The 17913-nt window shown below is 37.0% G+C and overlaps 3 protein-coding genes across 3 annotated transcripts; 1 reads left to right on the forward strand and 2 right to left on the reverse strand.

Moving 5' to 3' along the window:
- Positions 1-2221: 2221 nt before the first annotated feature.
- Positions 2222-6219, reverse strand: LOC116138116 (NADP-dependent glyceraldehyde-3-phosphate dehydrogenase-like). Its single transcript, XM_031423856.1, has 9 exons — positions 5977-6219; positions 5693-5886; positions 5471-5599; positions 4357-4476; positions 4077-4213; positions 3599-3754; positions 2941-3319; positions 2723-2839; positions 2222-2636 (listed from the first exon to the last, which is right to left on the reverse strand). The coding sequence occupies exons 1-9, from the start codon at positions 6122-6124 to the stop codon at positions 2523-2525; spliced, it is 1494 nt and encodes a 497-aa protein (XP_031279716.1). The 5' UTR covers positions 6125-6219; the 3' UTR covers positions 2222-2522.
- A 255-nt stretch (positions 6220-6474) lies between these two features.
- On the forward strand, positions 6475-8948 carry LOC116138062 (stromal cell-derived factor 2-like protein). The gene is made up of 6 exons (XM_031423779.1): positions 6475-6865; positions 7140-7280; positions 7733-7873; positions 8153-8202; positions 8292-8421; positions 8561-8948. The coding sequence occupies exons 1-6, from the start codon at positions 6767-6769 to the stop codon at positions 8642-8644; spliced, it is 645 nt and encodes a 214-aa protein (XP_031279639.1). The 5' UTR covers positions 6475-6766; the 3' UTR covers positions 8645-8948.
- Positions 8949-13869: 4921 nt separating this feature from the next.
- LOC116137997 (U-box domain-containing protein 15-like) lies at positions 13870-17064 on the reverse strand. The gene is made up of 3 exons (XM_031423692.1): positions 16233-17064; positions 14829-15784; positions 13870-14100 (listed from the first exon to the last, which is right to left on the reverse strand). The coding sequence occupies exons 1-2, from the start codon at positions 16838-16840 to the stop codon at positions 14848-14850; spliced, it is 1545 nt and encodes a 514-aa protein (XP_031279552.1). The 5' UTR covers positions 16841-17064; the 3' UTR covers positions 13870-14100; positions 14829-14847.
- Positions 17065-17913: the final 849 nt, after the last annotated feature.

Here is a 17913-nt window from a genome sequence, read left to right on the forward strand (position 1 = left end):
AAATTTTTGTTATTACTATAACTATAAAGAAATTTCTGTAATTCAATTATACCTCAGGAGAATTATTGTTATAAACCCTTGAATTTTTTGGTATTTCCTTTTTCCTTAAACGTTGAGTTGGAAGGTCTTAAATATTTCTATAGAGTTAATGACACTTTCCCACCCTCACAAATTAATGACACTTTCCCACCCTCACAAAAGTTTAATGACACTTTCTCACCATCAGACTTTTAAAATACCACTTTAATAATTTGGTTAGTAATTTTGGTTGTGAGGAAGGGTAAGATGGTCAAAAGTTTGTTATAGGTGAGAGCCACAGAATGATCAACAAACATTTTACATTTGAAATCAAAATTTAAAATTTTAGAAGACAACAAATGACAGAGGGCAGCGAGTAATCAAGTACTGAGGTTTGAAGGGTTTTGAAGAGGGAAGATCTAAGGTTGAAAATGTGGCGGAAGATTGGATTTTGGCCGCCAGAATCAGGCGAAATCGATGCAAAAACAATGAAACCCTTCGTGGTGGAGAGTGACAACCAACTTGCAATTGGCGTCAGAAAGGTTGGGGGTTTTGGAGATGGGGGGCCGATAAGTTGATTGATGGTCTTAAAAGGGATTTCCAACACCAGAATCAACCGAAAAAGGGCAAGAATCGTGCGAACCAACCGTGTACTTTTCCAGTTGATTCTGTTTTCAGAAATCATCCTTATCACCACCAATCAATTCCCTGGATCTTCTTCTCCAAAAGCCCCAACATTCCCAATCCCGTTTGCTCACCAATTGCTAGCGATTGAAGCTTCTCCACCCTAGGGTTTTTTGAGTTTTGATCAATTACTTGGGTTTGATTCGTTCAATTTTTGTGTTTGTTGGGTTGAAAGATGATCAATGAATGGTTATTTATAGTATTTGTGATTTGTTTGTTGATTTTCTGGTTGTCGGCACTCCCCAACACCGACGTCAATTACTAGCAATGGAAGAGGTTACGAAGAGAAAAAAAAAGAGGGCATTTTTTTTCCGTAAATCACAGTCTTCGTTTGGCTCACTCTTAAGAACACTATTATTAGTATTTCCAATAAAGTTAAACAGTAAAATTGCAAAAACTCACAATATTATTCAATTTTTTTTAAACCCCCTAAATTTGTTAATTTAATTAAATACCCTAAATATTTTTTTTAGAATTTGCAAAAACACCCCAGCAACCCATATTTACCAAATTCCGGCCACCATTGCCGAAGATGGCTGGAATCTAGTATAATGGTGTACTATCGGCTGAATCTGGCCAGTAGTGCACCGATCTAGCATTTTTCGGCTAGATCTAAGGCCAAAGATCTGGCCATTGACGGCCAGATCCACGGGAAAAGGTCATATCGGTGCACGACCAGCAAGATCTAGTCAGTCATGCGTCAATACGGCGACTCCGGCCACCTTCCGGCGGTGGTAGCCGACTGTCCATATTTAATGGGTAGATTGGAGGTATTTTTGTTAACTTTTAATGTTTTATTATAGATGTGTTTAGTAAATAAACAAACATATGCGGTATTTATATTAATTTCCAAATCTTACATCATAATACCCGCCCAATTCAAAATTTTTTAACTTTTTTAAAAAAACTTTTCTAAAAAGTGTAAAAAAGTGTACCACGCAGAGCCATAGTATTTCCCACTTAAACCAAAGAGAAAAATAATACTTAGGTAGTAAAAGGGTATTTTAAAAGCTTGAGGGTGGGAAAGTGTCATTAAACTTTTTGTTGGGTGGCAAAAAGTCATTGACTCTATTTCTATACGTGGTGAGTTTTGACCGCCCCTAAACTTTACTTTTGAATCGAAAAGCATCCATTGCTCTTTTAAAAATATGGTTAATCTATCCCGCAGTTAAGGAATCTCCTGCTAAAAAAATTTATGATAAGGAGAAGTTAAATACATTTTGGTCCTTGAGCTTTGGTTAACGTCCATAATGTCCAGTAAAATCTGATAGTAACACTTAGGTCCTTGTAAGGTAGTAGTTTTTTTAATTATTATTATTATTATTATTTTTGCAAAAGTCGAAAATAACCCTAATATTTTCTTATGTAAATGAAATTAAAATTAATAGAATTATTAAAAAAATAAAAGGCTACCAACTGAGAATTCTAGTAAAAATTTAGAACACGTATTTTAGACTTTAGAATTTTTTTTTTCAAAAAGTTGATACCAGACAAAGACTTACATGTTACTATCAGATTCTGTTGGACCTTATGTAAACTTAGGCCATTCCTCAGGGACCACCATAGATTTAACTCTGACAATCAGGGGTACTGGGGTAGAACATAGAACAAGCATTCCTAAGAGGGATCATAATTTTATTCCACAACAAATCTCAAGATTAAAACATATGGTCCATGCCTCCATCTCAGTTGCTGAAAGCTGCTCCTGCTGACAAGCTAACATACATTGCAGGGGTGATATTATTTGCTGATTATTGTAAAATAGGGACATCACTTTATACAAGAAACATAACTTATCACTTTAATGGCCATATCAAGTATCAACCCACGGTGTAAGATGGGGTTGGTAAATTGATAACGGTGCTCTTGGTTTTCGTCATCATATTGATACTGTTGGTGATTCCTTGGGAACCAATTCCACTGTCTTTCAGACCCTGCCAATCAAATGGTAACAAAGGTCCTGACTATTTCAAGGTGTACAAATATTGAGGTATATAAGGAAACATGGAGAGAAATTCACCTGAAAAGGAAAATGATCCGGTCCACGAGCTGGTGCTGAATTAATCTGAACTGTTCCTGTCTCCATTGCATCACTGATCAAAATTGCTTTGTTTATGTCTCTTGTAAAGACACATCCCTGCAATCATGCATAATTTGCATAATACATATTTTACTTTCCATGAACTTCAAAATGGTACTTTCCAGATATGAAGTAGCAAGGGTTCGAAATATTTATACCTGAAGACCAAAATTGCTAGCATTACAATGATTAATTCCTTCTTCAACCGAGTTTATCCTGATAACCGGCAAAACAGGACCAAAAGGCTCCTCCCATGCTATCCTCATATCAGGTCGAACATTATCTAACAACAAAGGCCATATGAGGTTTCCCTCCCTCTTATACTCCTGGCAGAATGTTGCTCCTTTCTCCTTGGCATCCATTACCAACCCTTCAATAAAGTTGGCAGAGGACTCCGTAACAACTGGAGTGATATCACAGTCATCCTCAGGCCGACCAACAGACAATTTTGCGACTTTCGCTTGAACTTTCTCAACAAGAGTATTGGCAACAGATTCCATGACCAAGACAACCTTCACAGCTGTGCATCTTTGACCACTGGCATTGATGATTATAGAAAATTATTTGGCACCTTTATTACTAAAAGGAAAACCATGTATAGAATTTGCATGGTCTATCTATTAAACAACTCTCGTAAGAATGTACAGAAATCAATACATTGCATTTATGTTAAAAACAAAACGAACTGAATGTAATATAAAGTCCGAATTTCATATAGAAATTTTGAAAAAGAGTATCCGCAAATTGAGATAATTTATTTTATTCGTTTCTTGTTCAAGAAAGGTGTGATAGCATTAATAGACAGTTTCCATTCACCTGTAAGAAAAGCCTCCCTTCACAATGTTGGCTGCAGCCAAATCCAAATCAGCATCTTCAAGTATGATACAGCCATCTTTTCCACCAAGTTCCATCTGAAGAGGAACCATGCCTGCCTTCTTTGAGATTGCAATTCCTGTATCACCACCTGTGAAACTGAGCAAGAATTCTTGTTAGTATATACCTTACATAGTTCAGCAACATATGTTATTCTCTGTAGCTACTAGGAGCACATCCCAAAAATTTATAAATAATTTTGCCAAACCATGTAAACTTTGTTGTTTTCTGTGTTTCTTCTTTATTTTTCACACTGAATAGATCCTAATTGGGAGTTTTCCAACATATACATAGGCAGATGGACCTCTTATCACATCATACAACATGCCATAAGTAGGAATCCTACGACAAAACTAATAAGATCAATAACAATGAATGAAAATGACAAGAGTAAAAAGATCTCCAAATAATTAACAATTACCTAATACAGTTGATCCCAGGATGCATAGTAAGGAAGTCACCAATCTCAGAACCTTTTCCTGTGACACAGCTAATCAGACCTTTAGGAAAACCAGCCAAATGAAAGCAATGTACCATGTGAAGTGCGGCCACAGCACCCTGCAAACAACAAATGTAACATGGGAATAGCTTGACCACAATCAACTTAAACATGTATTATATTAAAGTATATACTCGAGGCGATGTTGTTAATATACAACAGAAGTTAGACATAATCAGATCATCAATGCTTGTATCCATACCTGTGTTGGAGGTTTGAGCACAAGGGAATTTCCAGCAATAAGTGCTGGAGCAATTTTAGAAACAGCAAGGTTGACAGGATAGTTGAAAGGAGGAATAGCTAAAACAACCCCCAAGGGTATCTGCAGGCAGGTGCAAGTCCAAATAACTGATCTATATATAACAGCATATAGACACTATAACATAAATGCAACTTTCTAGTGAAGCAGGATTCAATCAAAGTCAAATAGTGGAATTTGTTATCAGAAATGAATCAAATTTCATTAGGAACAACAGAAGTTTATGTTCAGAAATTCTCATTTAAGTAATCCAAAAAAGACAAGGCATTCCTGATCATAAGGTTTTTGTTCAGTCTAGTCCAAAAAATTGACTGTATGTTTCCACAGCTTACAAAAGCAGATAAAAATATCACAAAATTAGCTGCCCATAACACCTTCCTTAGTTTAGTCTTGTAACTGTTTGTCTTGTATAATTTTACTTTTAAATACACAAATGTGCAGTTTAGACATTCCAGTTCTCATCTCTGTAGTTGCTCTAATAACAATGGCCCTGAAATGAATGAATTTTCCATCCAGTTGCTAACTCCACACAATATCACCTCCAACAGTTATCATTTATGGCATCAAATGGCAGTTTCTTCTCAAGCTTCACCTCTTGCTCCGCTCATCATCATCACCACATTCAATGAATCTAAGTTTTTACCCCACTTTTATTTTCCCCATACATTTCTCTAGCATATGTGGGCCATATACTTTTACATTTCTCTAGCATATGTGGGCCATATACTTTTACATACATGATACATACTGAACACATTTGTCAAGAGTGACATCAACCTGACACAAGAATTATATTTATAACGTTGGAATGATAAAATATATTTTCATTGGGCAATGATTCTCTGGATATTCCTTAGAAGACTGAGAAAAGAGATCTTGGACTTTATAAAGCATACATGTAGGGACAAAACAGTTGAGCAGACTGTCTCTATTAGTTGGACCGACCACATATCCACACGCCAACCGTAGCAGGAAAATATAAATAAAAAAGGGAACCATACACCAAATGGCTCTCTCGCACGCAGCCTGTAGGGAAATCCGAAATCGTGAAAGTTACCTTTGACGTAAGGCAGTATTTGGTCCTCTCATTTCCCGGGAAACTATCAGAAACCAGAAACTGCCCTTCTCCAAGAATCCTAACGCCTTCCTCAGCACAGTATGAAACCAAATCACCTGATCTCACAACCTTAAATAAAGAAGAAGAAAAGGCGAAAGTATATAAGAAAGGTTTATTCAAAATGAAGTGTAAAAACTTTAGAATTTGAAATTGCCGGCTTACTTCAGTCACTGCATCCTTAGCAGGTTTGGCGATCTCCTTGACAAGGCACTCTGCAATTGGTGCTTTGTGCTCTTTCAATATTGCAGCCGCTTTGTGAAGCAATTCTGCTCTTTTCCAAAGTGGAGTCTTTGCCCATGACTTTTGCACTGCTTTTGATGTTTCTACAATCTTCTTCACCTCTTCCTGTGTACAAGCTGTGGAACAACGTTAAAGTTAGCATTATCAATTCATCATCATCAACTAAAAAATGAAACGATTTAATTAGACTCAAACGTTAATGACACCTTGAACTCTGAAGTGTGTCTCTCTGGTAGTCGGATTGATGATGGGCACTGTCTTTCCTGATGAAGATTTTCTCCATTCACCATCAAAGTAGAATTTGTACACACCATCTTCATCAATTATCTCTTTAAATACTCCACTCCCTGCCATTTTTCTTACTCTTATTAGCTTTGCTTACTCTCGTGTTTTTGATTTAAAATAGAGAGTGAAACAGAGGATGGTTCTCGCTGGCGTCGGTGGTTTGGGATTCTCCGTCAGCGTAGATTTTAATCAGATTACATATTTTAAAGCTCAAAGGGCCGGCCCATATATATGAAAGGCCCATAATTTGGCCCATTAGTCTGGCCCAAAAAGAAAGTATTGACCTTGACTTCCCTGCCCCATTTTAGTTTCAGTCAAGAGAGTCTTCCGACCAATAGTAATCCTCCACGTCAACTAAAGTCCACATGTACTCCCCCCATTCGACGAAACCAAGTCATCCAACGTGTCATCCTCGTCTCCCTCACGACGCAAAATTTGGAGATCCATTACCATTCGCATTTCTGGTCGAAACCCTCAGTACCAAGCATTAAATTTTCTATCGCTCGCTCTGATTGAACTCTGGATAAAACCTTGGATCGAACCGTGGCTCCGACAGGGCCACCGAAAGCCCTCACTCAGAGAAGAAAAGCATCGTCGTCAACTGCTACTGCCTACAGTAGAAATTCAAGAAGAGCTTCACAATCGCAATCACATTCTGAGTTTCCGTTTTGGCAACAGAATTGGTTCTTAGTATTACTCTTCCTCGTCGCTATGGCCTTCTTCGCTCTTGCTATCTTTCTCTTCCTCGGTCTCAATATGGACGATTGGTCTCCATCCTCTGCGACGGCTGCTTCCTCTGAAGGGGTCGAGGTTTGAATTTCACATTTAAACCTTATTTTCTTGTAACATCGTCATTGATCATATAAATTTAGAACTTTTAGTTGAAGAAATTTATCGATGACTTGAAATGTCAATTTCTCTGGCTCAAGAGTAGGAATAATTTTTTTTTTTTCACGATATATATATATATATATAAAATAAGATTGCTGTTTGCTTCATCAATTATCAATTTCGTTTAGTATAATTCCCTGGCTAATGGGCTACGTTTAACTTTTTTCTGACGTTGGCTTCTTGCTTTGGGCAGATTACTTATGGGACAACTCTTAAGCTGATGCATGAACGGACGAAATTTCGGCTGCACTCACACGATGTCCCGTATGGCTCTGGCAGTGGCCAGCAGTCCGTTACGGGTTTCCCCAATGTTGATGACTCAAATAGCTACTGGGTACTGTTTTTTCTCTGCGTTCAGTTAAAGATTCTTCTTTGTTACTGTTTCGGTATTTAACACTTTTGAGAAGATAATTTAGTTTCTAGTAGAAATTAAGGACCGTATTGCATGACATTTTGTTGCAGATTACGTGATTTGCAAGCCTTAAAATTCTTGAATGAGAAATTAACTTGTACTGAAGAAATATGTTTTTCACTATTAAAGCAAATGTTGATTGTGGAAAACAAATTTTCTGTTCTTGTGGCAAGATTTTGAATCACTTTTTTATTTTCTCACACTAGACTACGAACGTTTATATCTTCTCTGGACTCTGTAGATATCTTCCTGGTTCCTTTGGTTTCCTATATGGAAACTTGTTGGTGAAATATATATATTGCACTAAAATTTTTCTATAAAATAGAATTTGTAAATGTTTTCTCTTTGCATATGAAGTAAGATTTTTGTTGCAGATTGTTAGGCCTGTCCCAGGGACATCTGCCAAACAAGGTGACACCATTACGACCGGGACCATCATTCGATTGCAGCACATGAGGACTAGAAAATGGCTGCACAGCCATTTGCATGCATCCCCAATTTCAGGCAACCTTGAGGTTAGTATGGGTTTTCTTTTACTCCTGTTATTGCAGCACCTCCCGCATATTGGTAGTGAAATTCCAAATAATCTCAATTGTATGTTATTTTGTGGTATTTTAAGGGAACCTGAACCATGCAATATGAAGATACAATTCCAATTCTCAAATTCAGTACTGATGGAACTGTTAATTGGTTTGAACTGACATGGAATCAAATCAACCTTTATCAATCTTTGTAGAAATCGAGTAGCTTTATCTGTTTTATTGCTAATGCAATACACATTGTCCTGGGTATAGGTGAGCTGCTTTGGAGGAGAACATGATTCTGATACTGGGGATTATTGGAGGTGAGACCAAAAATTAAACTTTGTTTCAAGTTTCCGACTTGTCATGGTTCTGTTTAGCTGATGCTTCATATTGGGTCAATTTCTGTTAGGCTTATGATTGAAGGGAGTGGGAAGACTTGGAAGCAAGATCAACGGGTTCGGCTTCAACATGTTGACACTGGTGGCTATTTGCACAGTCATGACAAGAAATATCAGCGGATAGCTGGTGGGCAGCAGGAGGTGAGAAAGAAACATTGCTTTCCCATTTGCTCAATTTAAATTAGCTACTAACCATTAGAAAATTTTCTGTGATACTATTTGAATTACTGGAAGTTTGCTTTTCAATTCTCCGTTTAACATTCTCTGCATTTATATATAGGTATGCGGCATCCGAGAGAAGCGAGCTGATAATGTGTGGTTGGCAGCTGAAGGTGTGTACCTCCCTGTTACCGAAAGCAAGTAGATATTATGGGGGATTTTCCCTGTAAAAGCAGGTGCATGGGTTTTGGACTCTTAAGGTGGCTGGTACCTGTTTTTCTGGTAGTGTAGACGCTCTACTACGTGAAAGAAGAAATGCATTATAGAGTATAACATTTTGCTTTTAAAATTCCATCTTATGTACTCTGCATGTGATATCCGACCACCGGAGAATACTCATCGTAACATAACTAGTATTTTGTTCATGATTCTTAAATAGAAATCAAGTTAAACAGCATCATCTATCTAGGGATGTTCTATAAGCAAATCTTGTTTCCATTTGTGTGCAACCATTTGTATCAGGTACTTATACATTAGAATTTATATGTGGCCTTCTTGGATAACTTAAAAGATCGGGCGTGTTGCCAAAACTTCAATCCTCTACAGCTATTAGTTATAATCAATAATCCACATAACATGGCTAAAATATTTTACAAAACAATCCAAAAAGCATGGTTTTAAAACCCAGACCGGCCCGGCTGGTTTAACCGGTTGGATCGGGACCCGGGGCCTTCTCCGGGTCGGGTCACTCTTTTTAACTGTTTCAAGTTTAAAATATAACAAACACACCCTTGATTATTATCATCAGTCCCTGAAGGTTTCAAATCTAGCAAACACACCCTTTGGTCAAATGCAAATCGGCAATGACCTCCCCATTTTTGGTGACCTTCCACCTTCCCTTACTGTCGGAAACCACCTTTTGACTTTCTCCGGCGCTGTCACGCTTCATCTCTAGCCGTCGCGTGATGTTTCATCGTCCACCTTCGTCGCGTGATTTTTCTTCCATTTCCTGGCATCGATCAGCCTTCTTTGGCATTAACAAGCTTCCTTAGCCACCGATCTACCTTCTCCCAAGCTCCCTGGCCGTCGTTCACGAAGATCCAGTCATCTCACCAAAAAAAGCCACCGCGACCATTGACTTCCACCACCGACTTGTCATTTTTCGACGATGTCTCTACTTGCTAACTGCGGATTCGCCCTCCCCATCATCCGATCTACCCTCCCTGGTGTGTCGCCACTGCTCTCCCAATCGATCGTCGATTTGCATTTGGCCAGGGTTGTGTTTGCTAGATTTCAAACCTATAGGGTCTGATGATATTTATAAGAAGTGTTTTTGTTAGATTTTAAACCTATCAAATCATTGGTTCAAGACCCGGCTATCAGAGTGGGTTGCCCTTCGGTCCGGTTTTCAAAACAATGCCAAAATGAAGAAAAACACATTTCTTTGTGTTGGAGAAGTGATACAGTCATGACAATTTGCTTACGACTTGTTTGTCGTTGGTCATTGTTTGGATGCATAGGACGAAAATGATAACTGAAGCAGCTGGCAAAATAATTGTCTTGTTTGTTCATGGTGAATTCAGCTTCAGTAATTATTAGTTCTGTTCTCTACTTATTATTGAAGCTCTTTCTTCTTCTCTTTTCCTTCGGTATCTTGAAAACTTGGAAGCAATGAAGTTCACTTCTCATTTGGGCTTTTTCTTGGGATGTTCAAATTAGACTCTCAATGGAAAATTGGGATTGGAAAACAAGTCATTAGAGGGCCATTTAGCACTGTGATAAGAGCATTTTAAGTTAAACCAAAGCAAGCCCTTCTGGCATACATGAATTATTGGGCTGATAAAGTGGCCTACCATGTGACCAAAAAGTAGGCTTCTCAAGGACCTCTTTCTTTCTTTGTTTTCTGTAGTCCACCCCACTTTATTATTGCCCTCCACATTGTCTTCTTTTTCACTAAATGGTTTATGTGGCCTTTGTAGTTTGTAGCCTAGTTAGTACATACGAGAAAGAAAAAAAAAGAATAAAAAAATTTTACGGGTATAATATGGTAAATTATAAAAAATAAGTTTGTAAAAATTCAGTCATAAAATTCGGATATGAAAAAAATATGGTACGGGTATATACGGATTTAATACGACACATTGTCAATAATATGTTTTGAAAAATACAGTAATATCAATCATAGTTTTAGCACTTTTCATGGGTTATTTGATTAAAATTTATATAGCATTTTAAATATACGGGTACGGCAAAAAAAAGGTATGGGAATTTTACAGGTATAATATAGCAAACGGTGAAAAATACGTTTATAAAAATTCAGGAAAAATTCGGATACGGCAATAATTTGTGAATAATACGACTGTGACATATAATTTGCGAATAATATGACTGAACTGATAAAACATGACAGTTCGTAAATAATACATAAATTATATAACTGGACGTATAATTCCCGAATTTACTAACTAGGGTTTGTAGGGAACATAAATGCTCTACAAGTCAACATTAAAAAAAATAAAAAAGGAAAAATGAAAAGAAAATCACACCGACTCCAATCACTCATCTTGAAAAATTGTTGCTGCTATAGCCCCCGGAACAGAGGCAAATGCACATCCAAACTTTTGATTCTATGGGTCCTCTGCAGATTTTCTCGAAATTATAACCACCACCCTTAGTGGTTAGATTTAGATCTGAGATCTTACTCAAATTAAAACATTGGACAACCATTTTTCTGACCAAACTTAGTCAAGCTATTTTTATTTTAATGCCTAATTTTTCCAATATCAATTTTTACACCAAAACAAGTACTTCCATAACTTGTCTTCTACCTTCCATACCTTCCTTCACCAACTATCTGCCATTTTCTAACCCAGCTTTTATGGTGGTCTCAAGAATCTAAAACTAGGCTCTCTCTCTCTTTGGCCGCACGTGTCAAGATTATTATAATCACATAAAATAAATAAATGCTGCACCATCTTTGTGGGGTAATGAGAGATTGAGATTTGAGAGTTATCATTTTCAATAGTCGGTGGATGACACAGGTGGGTTTGTGTTATGTTGACAAAAAGCTTTGCTCATTCTTGAGTCTCTGACTCTCATACAACTTAGATGTTTGGAAGTTAATTAAATTCTCTCCTTAATCTTAGCAGGATTGATGATGTCTAAATATCAATCAATCAAAGACTTACTATTCCCATGAGAGTCGTAGGGTCCAATTCAGTTGATGACAGACTATGAGACCATATGCTTTTTTATGATGTCTTTTCAAACCATCATTGTCCTTTCTGCTTTCCCATTTCTGCTTTAGTTACTGTTTACTAATTGATACGGGGCAATAGCAATTCACAAAATGGTTCAAGGCTTTCCAGATGTAATTAGACAACCTCATAATGCAATTCTGTCCGTACCAGAAACTTTAAACTTCCCAAGACGTAAGTTTCCAGAGAAAAATCAATTGCTTGTTTTTGTTTTTTCCTCAAAATTCAACTACTGAAAGAGATTCTTCTTCACTACAAGTTTTTAGTCCCCCCACCAATAAATTTTAACCTTGAATCACACAACCACGAAGTTTCCTCTCAATATGGATGATAATGATGGTGAGACATTGGATTCTTAATTGTACATGAAGAAGATCTTTGTCATGGTCCCAAAAATTTACTGATGAAAACTTAATGGTATTTGTAGTTTATGCCAGCTTACTTATCCAGAAAAAGAATAGCCATGAAACGTATTCGATTTGCCCACCAACCCAGTGGCTGCTTTTATTCTCATATACATAAAAGCTTGTGAGGTACAATTAAACGAAGCTTCACAAAATTGTCCAGTACCATAAAAGCCAAGAGAGTAAATGAATGAAAACCAAAATTCACCAAATCGTCCTCTATGCCCGTTTGAATGGGGTTAATATTAGATAATTGAGATAATATTTTTTAAATTGAGATATTTGATTGATCTGTAAAAATTTATTCTCAAAATCTTTTATGCCAATAAGTGGCATTTGGGGGGTAAGTTGCATAGAATATTAATACCTTGGGCAATGTTCTGAAACCCAGACCGAACCAGCCAGTTGGACCGGTTCAATCGGGAACCGACCACCTGTCTGGTCCAAGGTTTAATAAAAACCGATAAAAGCATTTGACTCAATTAAGACCGAATGAATAATGACAAACTGCCGGTCTAACTAGATTGATCACAAAACCGGGTCACTTAAAAAACAAAAATCCCTAAATTTTTTTGTCTCTTCCTTCGTCATTATTCAATCTTCTTCTTGATTCTTGCAGCAGTGGGCAGTGGCCACCACCTCCTCCTTCCACATATGACATTCCTACTTCTCCAAACCATTTTCTCTCACCCTCTCCTCCTCCAAAAACAACAACAGCAACAATAAAAACAATAAACTCAATGACCTCATTATCAACAAGCGTCTTAGTCAGAACCAAACTCATAAATTATCACTTTCACCATCAAAATCAAAGCCTTCAACATCAAAATCGCAACTTTCAACATCAAGAAAAATACCCACAAGCCAAATTGGTCTTATTCTTCTTCTTCATGTTCTCTTAGAGACGTGGCGACGCATGTGATTCAATCCCATTCCCGAGCCTTTCTTGTGTGTAGATCCAAAACCCTTAGACCTTTTCCCCCTTTTCCTTGATGGTGGATTTCAAACCATGTTAGTAAATAGCTGAGCATTTGGTCCAAATTAGCCTTATATTTGTTAATATTTACGAAACACTCGATTCACTTATGCAGACTCTTTCGTCCTCACTTTTTAAATTTTTCGAACAACATTGCCTTTGATATTATCATTATTTATAGAAATGTCATTGTACCAAAAACTAGCCACTACTACCAACCACCGTGGACCATCGTTGAAGGCTACCAAAAGTTGTCATAATGGTGTACGACCGACTATATCTTTGACAGTGAAACGGCCATGGCCAAAACTGTGGCACTGCCGACGTCATAGCCGGATCTATGGCATTGTTGGCGGCTGCCGACGGTGGTGGCTGGCTGTCTATAGTAGCTTGGGGTGAGTATGGGTGTTTTTGTTAAGTTTAAAATATTTTTGGTTGCTATGGTGTTTTTGCTAAATATAAAGAGTAGGGGGTTAAAGAAATTATTCAAAAAATAAAAAGTAAAAAATACTATTATAATAATATTTAAAAAGAAGGACAATTTAGTAATCTATATAACATACCTACCAATTTATCCCTCCAACCAAACATATTATTCACCAATTTATTCGAACAAACCAAACACATTTTCTAAACATTCTCAGTCATCTTTAAGATGATTTTTTATAATATAATATCCTTCTATAATAAAACATTATATGATCCAAACACCCCCTATAATCTACATTTTTTGCAAGTGCAGTGTGTATCACTGAAGTTGGAAGAGGAACAATATGGAATAATGGAAGGGCATAATTACATTACCACATATAATATTTACAACAACATTTAAGTACAGCTAAGAGAGAACCGACTTATCACAAAAGAAGAAGAAAAACACGATTCAAAAGATTATAAAATTATTAAACTAAACATCACATTATATATATATATATATATATATATATACCTCGGCGTGGGGGAAGAACATGGATGATTTTATTTGTGCCCACCAGCCCAGTCTGTAATTTACTAATCTTCTGACCTGCATTTAAGTTAAATACAAAATAGCTCATTAAACAAGGTCAATGCATTCACAAATTACAACACAAAAGATGCATTTACTTATTAAACAAATGAAATCAACTCTGTAAATCCAGAGATTCCGGATGGAAACATCACATTCAGAATTGAAAAACCAACAAAGGAATCGATTCCCAGATGGGAAATAAGACTTAATAGTCGCTGTTATGTGTGTGTGGAAGAAAATGACCGACACTACTTTTTAACAAGTAGGAATATTTCAATACATTATATTAAAGAATAGGGCCAAAGAGCTGGACAAAAGTGTACTAACGAGTTGAAAAAGACTCCTTGATCATAGGGATACTCATAATTTCGTAACTAAATCTAGCCCCTCTCTAATTTTCCATCCCATGCCATAACACTGACAGCGAAGCATCTCTAGAAAAGGATCTCATCAGTGCTCAGATTTATATATGCATTTTCACATGTCCCAATAACGCAAAAGATTTTTGTCTTCATATTTAACTTCTCAACAAGTTTTAACTTTTATCAGGCGTAAATTAATCTGTTGTTCAGATCCAAGCCAATGTAGATCTCAAAGAATGGATATGATTTTACTTTACTCATTCATAGATACTAACAAACTAGACAAAGAGGATCTAATCCATAAGAGAGAAATTTTCTACCTACATTAACAGAGCTACAAAACTGATATAACTGCAATGAGATTATGAAAAGAAGACTAACTTCAAGTTCTCCTCTTTAATTAAAATGGTAAGCTCTTGGAAGTTGAACTAGCTGTGAGGGACTTGAAGTGTTCTGATGGAACAAAATCTTGTGGCAAATTGGCCCTTTTAACGATTCTTCTCATGTTGTTCTGCAAACTTTGTTGGACTAATTGTTTCACAGCCTTCTTCTCCTCGCTCATCATGTCTTCTTCGTCTTCCAAGCACTCATTTGCAATTGTAACCCCATTTGTATTAGTAGATGTTGATGAAGACCCGTAAATGGGAGCTGAAACGGTGGCACCCAGATTCCCACCATAACTCTCTGAAACTTGCTTCCCTTTATCAACTCGCAAACGTTCCAAAATCCTTGAAGCTCTCTTCTGGGCCAATGTGCTTCCCAAGAGTGTTAATTCAAGCAAGGATGATGCGATTCCAGCTTCAATCATGGCCTGTCTATCTCCATAGGATTTATGCGCCATCACCATCAAAATGTAGGATGATTTCTCCTGGCACCCTGGTGAATCAGTCCAATTCAAAACATCAACCAAAATTGGAAATGCCTCAGGCACCACACTAATTGCCTTCCGACCTTCTGGGGTTGACACCGCATTGCTCAAAACTGAAAGAATTCTTTCACTCAAATCCATATCACCCAATTTGTTCAGCAGAAATGGGATCAAATCGGTTTCCAAAATATACGAAATGTTTGCTGGGAAGATTGAAAGATTGTACAGAGCTCGAAGGGCATCTTGTTTAGCTTGTGAACTACTTTGGTTATGGGAATTTTTGAGGGTCTTCACCAAGAACGGGACAGCACCCGAAGATCCAATTATAGGCTTATTTAAATCCAATGCACTCAAGCCCAAGAAATTTGCTACTATTGCCTCCGAGACTAAAGGTTTTGGAGCATTTGGCGATTCAATCAACTGTAGCATCTTGTGTACAGCTCCTGCTTTGACAATAGCTGCTTTGTTCCTGCAAAGAGCGTATGAAAAAAAAAAATTAACTACAGTTACAATTACAATTCGGAATCACAGTAATGCGTTATAGAATGAAATAGTGACCAAAGCAAATAAAAAGTAGATTAAAAACAAATTAAATGGGAGATTAAAAGACAAGTCCACTTAAGCACCAAACTGTTTCAGAAAATAACATAACGGATGGAAGCATGGAAAGTGACATGTCGGAGCTAATAATTTTCAATTTTAGAGCTACAACTTACAGAAAACTACAATCATAAAACCGATAAAGAAAGATCAAATCTTTAAACAAAAATAATAATGAAGAAAGCGAAAGCACATAACATAAATTCCAGTAACATTCCCACAAAATTCTTTTCCAAAAATAAAAATTTGATCAGAAGAAAACAGCACCTGGAAATAAAAAAAAATTAAGAAAAACAAAAATGCAAAACTAAACTCACACATCGTTGCCGATCCCAAGATTAAGAAGAGCATAAAGTGCTGAAATTTGTGAATCAACATCTTCAAAATCAAGCATTCCAGCTAAAGGAGGAATGGCTCCTAACATCGCAAGAGTAACTCTTGCTTCCGAATTTTCTTTCGCAAGTAACCTCACTTTACAGGCACCTTCTCTTCGTTTCACTTCATCTTCAACCTGCAGCTCCTTCACCACACGTTTCAACTCCTCCAGAGCCTCCTCTTTCTTTCTCGTTTCACTCTCACTAATTTCACCTTCCACGTCAGCCAAATTCAGAAGATCTGATAGCTTCTCTGAACCTTTTCGTTGTTTCTGCTTTTCCTTTTTTTGCCGTTCTGGTTTCTCCTTCTCTTGTGGCTTCTCATTTTTACTCTCCAAATTCGTTGAACTTGTAGTGACTGAAATATCATCTTGTTGAAACTCTTGACGGAACCGAGAACTACCGCCACAACTGACCGCATTAAAGATTTTTCGACGGAATGCAGCGGCGGAGAAGGCGGTCCAGAGACGGTGGTGGTTGGCGGTGGCGGTGGAATGGTGGTGGTGGTCGAGGACTAAGGATCTGACATTGTTTTGATGAATCTTCGCCATTATCGATAATTTTGTTATTACAACGAACTACATTTCATAGAAAAAACAAGACACGACACAAAACAACCGAACTGAGCTTCGGTCCGGTTCGTTTGGGTTCTAGAGAGAGAGAAAGACAGAGAGGAAGTGAAGAGTTTATGTTTATGTTGTGTTTCGTTTCCTGTTACTTTATAACAGCAGAGAAAATGTTAAAAAGAGGCTCAGAGATTCGAGACCAGAGAGACTAAAAAGAGAGAAAGTGACTGTAATATTTAAAGCCATGTTTGGATAGCCTTTTGAGAATACTGTTCCAAAAGAAGACAATCAATTTTCCCCAAAAAATATTATTAATTAATTAAATACTCCAATTTAATAGCTTTAATTACTACTTAGTGAGCTTTATTACCATTTATTTCTACGGTTAAATTTAATTTCAAATTTTAAAAATAGCTTAAAATTTGAAAACAATTCATAATAAATACTTATGAGAAATAAATACAACACCAAACAGAAACAAAATTTAATTTTAAATAAAAAAAATAAATAAAAATATAGAGAGAGGCTTGAAAAAGAAGACAGCAGAAGAGAGATAAAGGCTTGGCAAAGAAGCCAAGGAGACCATGGTCCATTATTTTTAGTTTCATGGGAAAACGTGTAATTTGTACTAGACTACATTGAATTCCACAGTAGTAACTTACATCACGGATCATCTGTGCCATCCAGCTAAAGCATCTGCTTTGTTAAAGATGGTTCGTGTGGGCCTGATTGTAGATACTCAGTGGGGTCCGTTAAAAAACTGACGCTTTTGGGGTTGGGTGTATGGTAATACGGTAGAGATGAGAGTAGAACGTGGGATGTAAGGTAAAGACTAAAGACTAAAGAAAAGAAAAATGGTGTAGAAATATGTGCATGCTTCTCTGACTTCAATGAAGATAGATAGATGCGTGGTACAATTTCTGATGGATATTTTCCCTCTTTACTTTTAGGACTTTATGTGTTAATTAATTACATCAATGCCATTACAAATTGTCAACAAAAATTCTTACAACCTCAGGGACAAATTCGTCCAAATCAATAGTCAGAGCATGGCACAT

The sequence above is a fragment of the Pistacia vera genome, unplaced genomic scaffold (assembly GCF_008641045.1).
Source record: "Pistacia vera cultivar Batoury unplaced genomic scaffold, PisVer_v2 Contig338, whole genome shotgun sequence".
Classification (NCBI taxonomy): Eukaryota; Viridiplantae; Streptophyta; class Magnoliopsida; order Sapindales; family Anacardiaceae; genus Pistacia; species Pistacia vera.

Excerpts from the sequence above, each read along its gene's own strand:
- LOC116138116 (XM_031423856.1), bottom strand. The coding sequence starts at position 6,124 with ATGGCAGGGAGTGGAGTATTTAAAGAGATAATTGATGAAGATGGTGTG. Across the intron at positions 4,477-5,470 it reads AATACTGCCTTACGTCAAAG|ATACCCTTGGGGGTTGTTTT; the intron begins GTAACTTTCACG and ends ACCTGCCTGCAG. Across the intron at positions 2,637-2,722 it reads CGGATCATTTTCCTTTTCAG|GGTCTGAAAGACAGTGGAAT; the intron begins GTGAATTTCTCT and ends TTTGATTGGCAG.
- LOC116138062 (XM_031423779.1), top strand. The coding sequence starts at position 6,767 with ATGGCCTTCTTCGCTCTTGCTATCTTTCTCTTCCTCGGTCTCAATATG. Across the intron at positions 7,281-7,732 it reads ATGACTCAAATAGCTACTGG|ATTGTTAGGCCTGTCCCAGG; the intron begins GTACTGTTTTTT and ends TTTTTGTTGCAG. Across the intron at positions 8,203-8,291 it reads GATACTGGGGATTATTGGAG|GCTTATGATTGAAGGGAGTG; the intron begins GTGAGACCAAAA and ends AATTTCTGTTAG.
- LOC116137997 (XM_031423692.1), bottom strand. The coding sequence starts at position 16,840 with ATGGCGAAGATTCATCAAAACAATGTCAGATCCTTAGTCCTCGACCAC. Across the intron at positions 15,785-16,232 it reads CTTGGGATCGGCAACGATGT|GAACAAAGCAGCTATTGTCA; the intron begins GTGAGTTTAGTT and ends CGCTCTTTGCAG.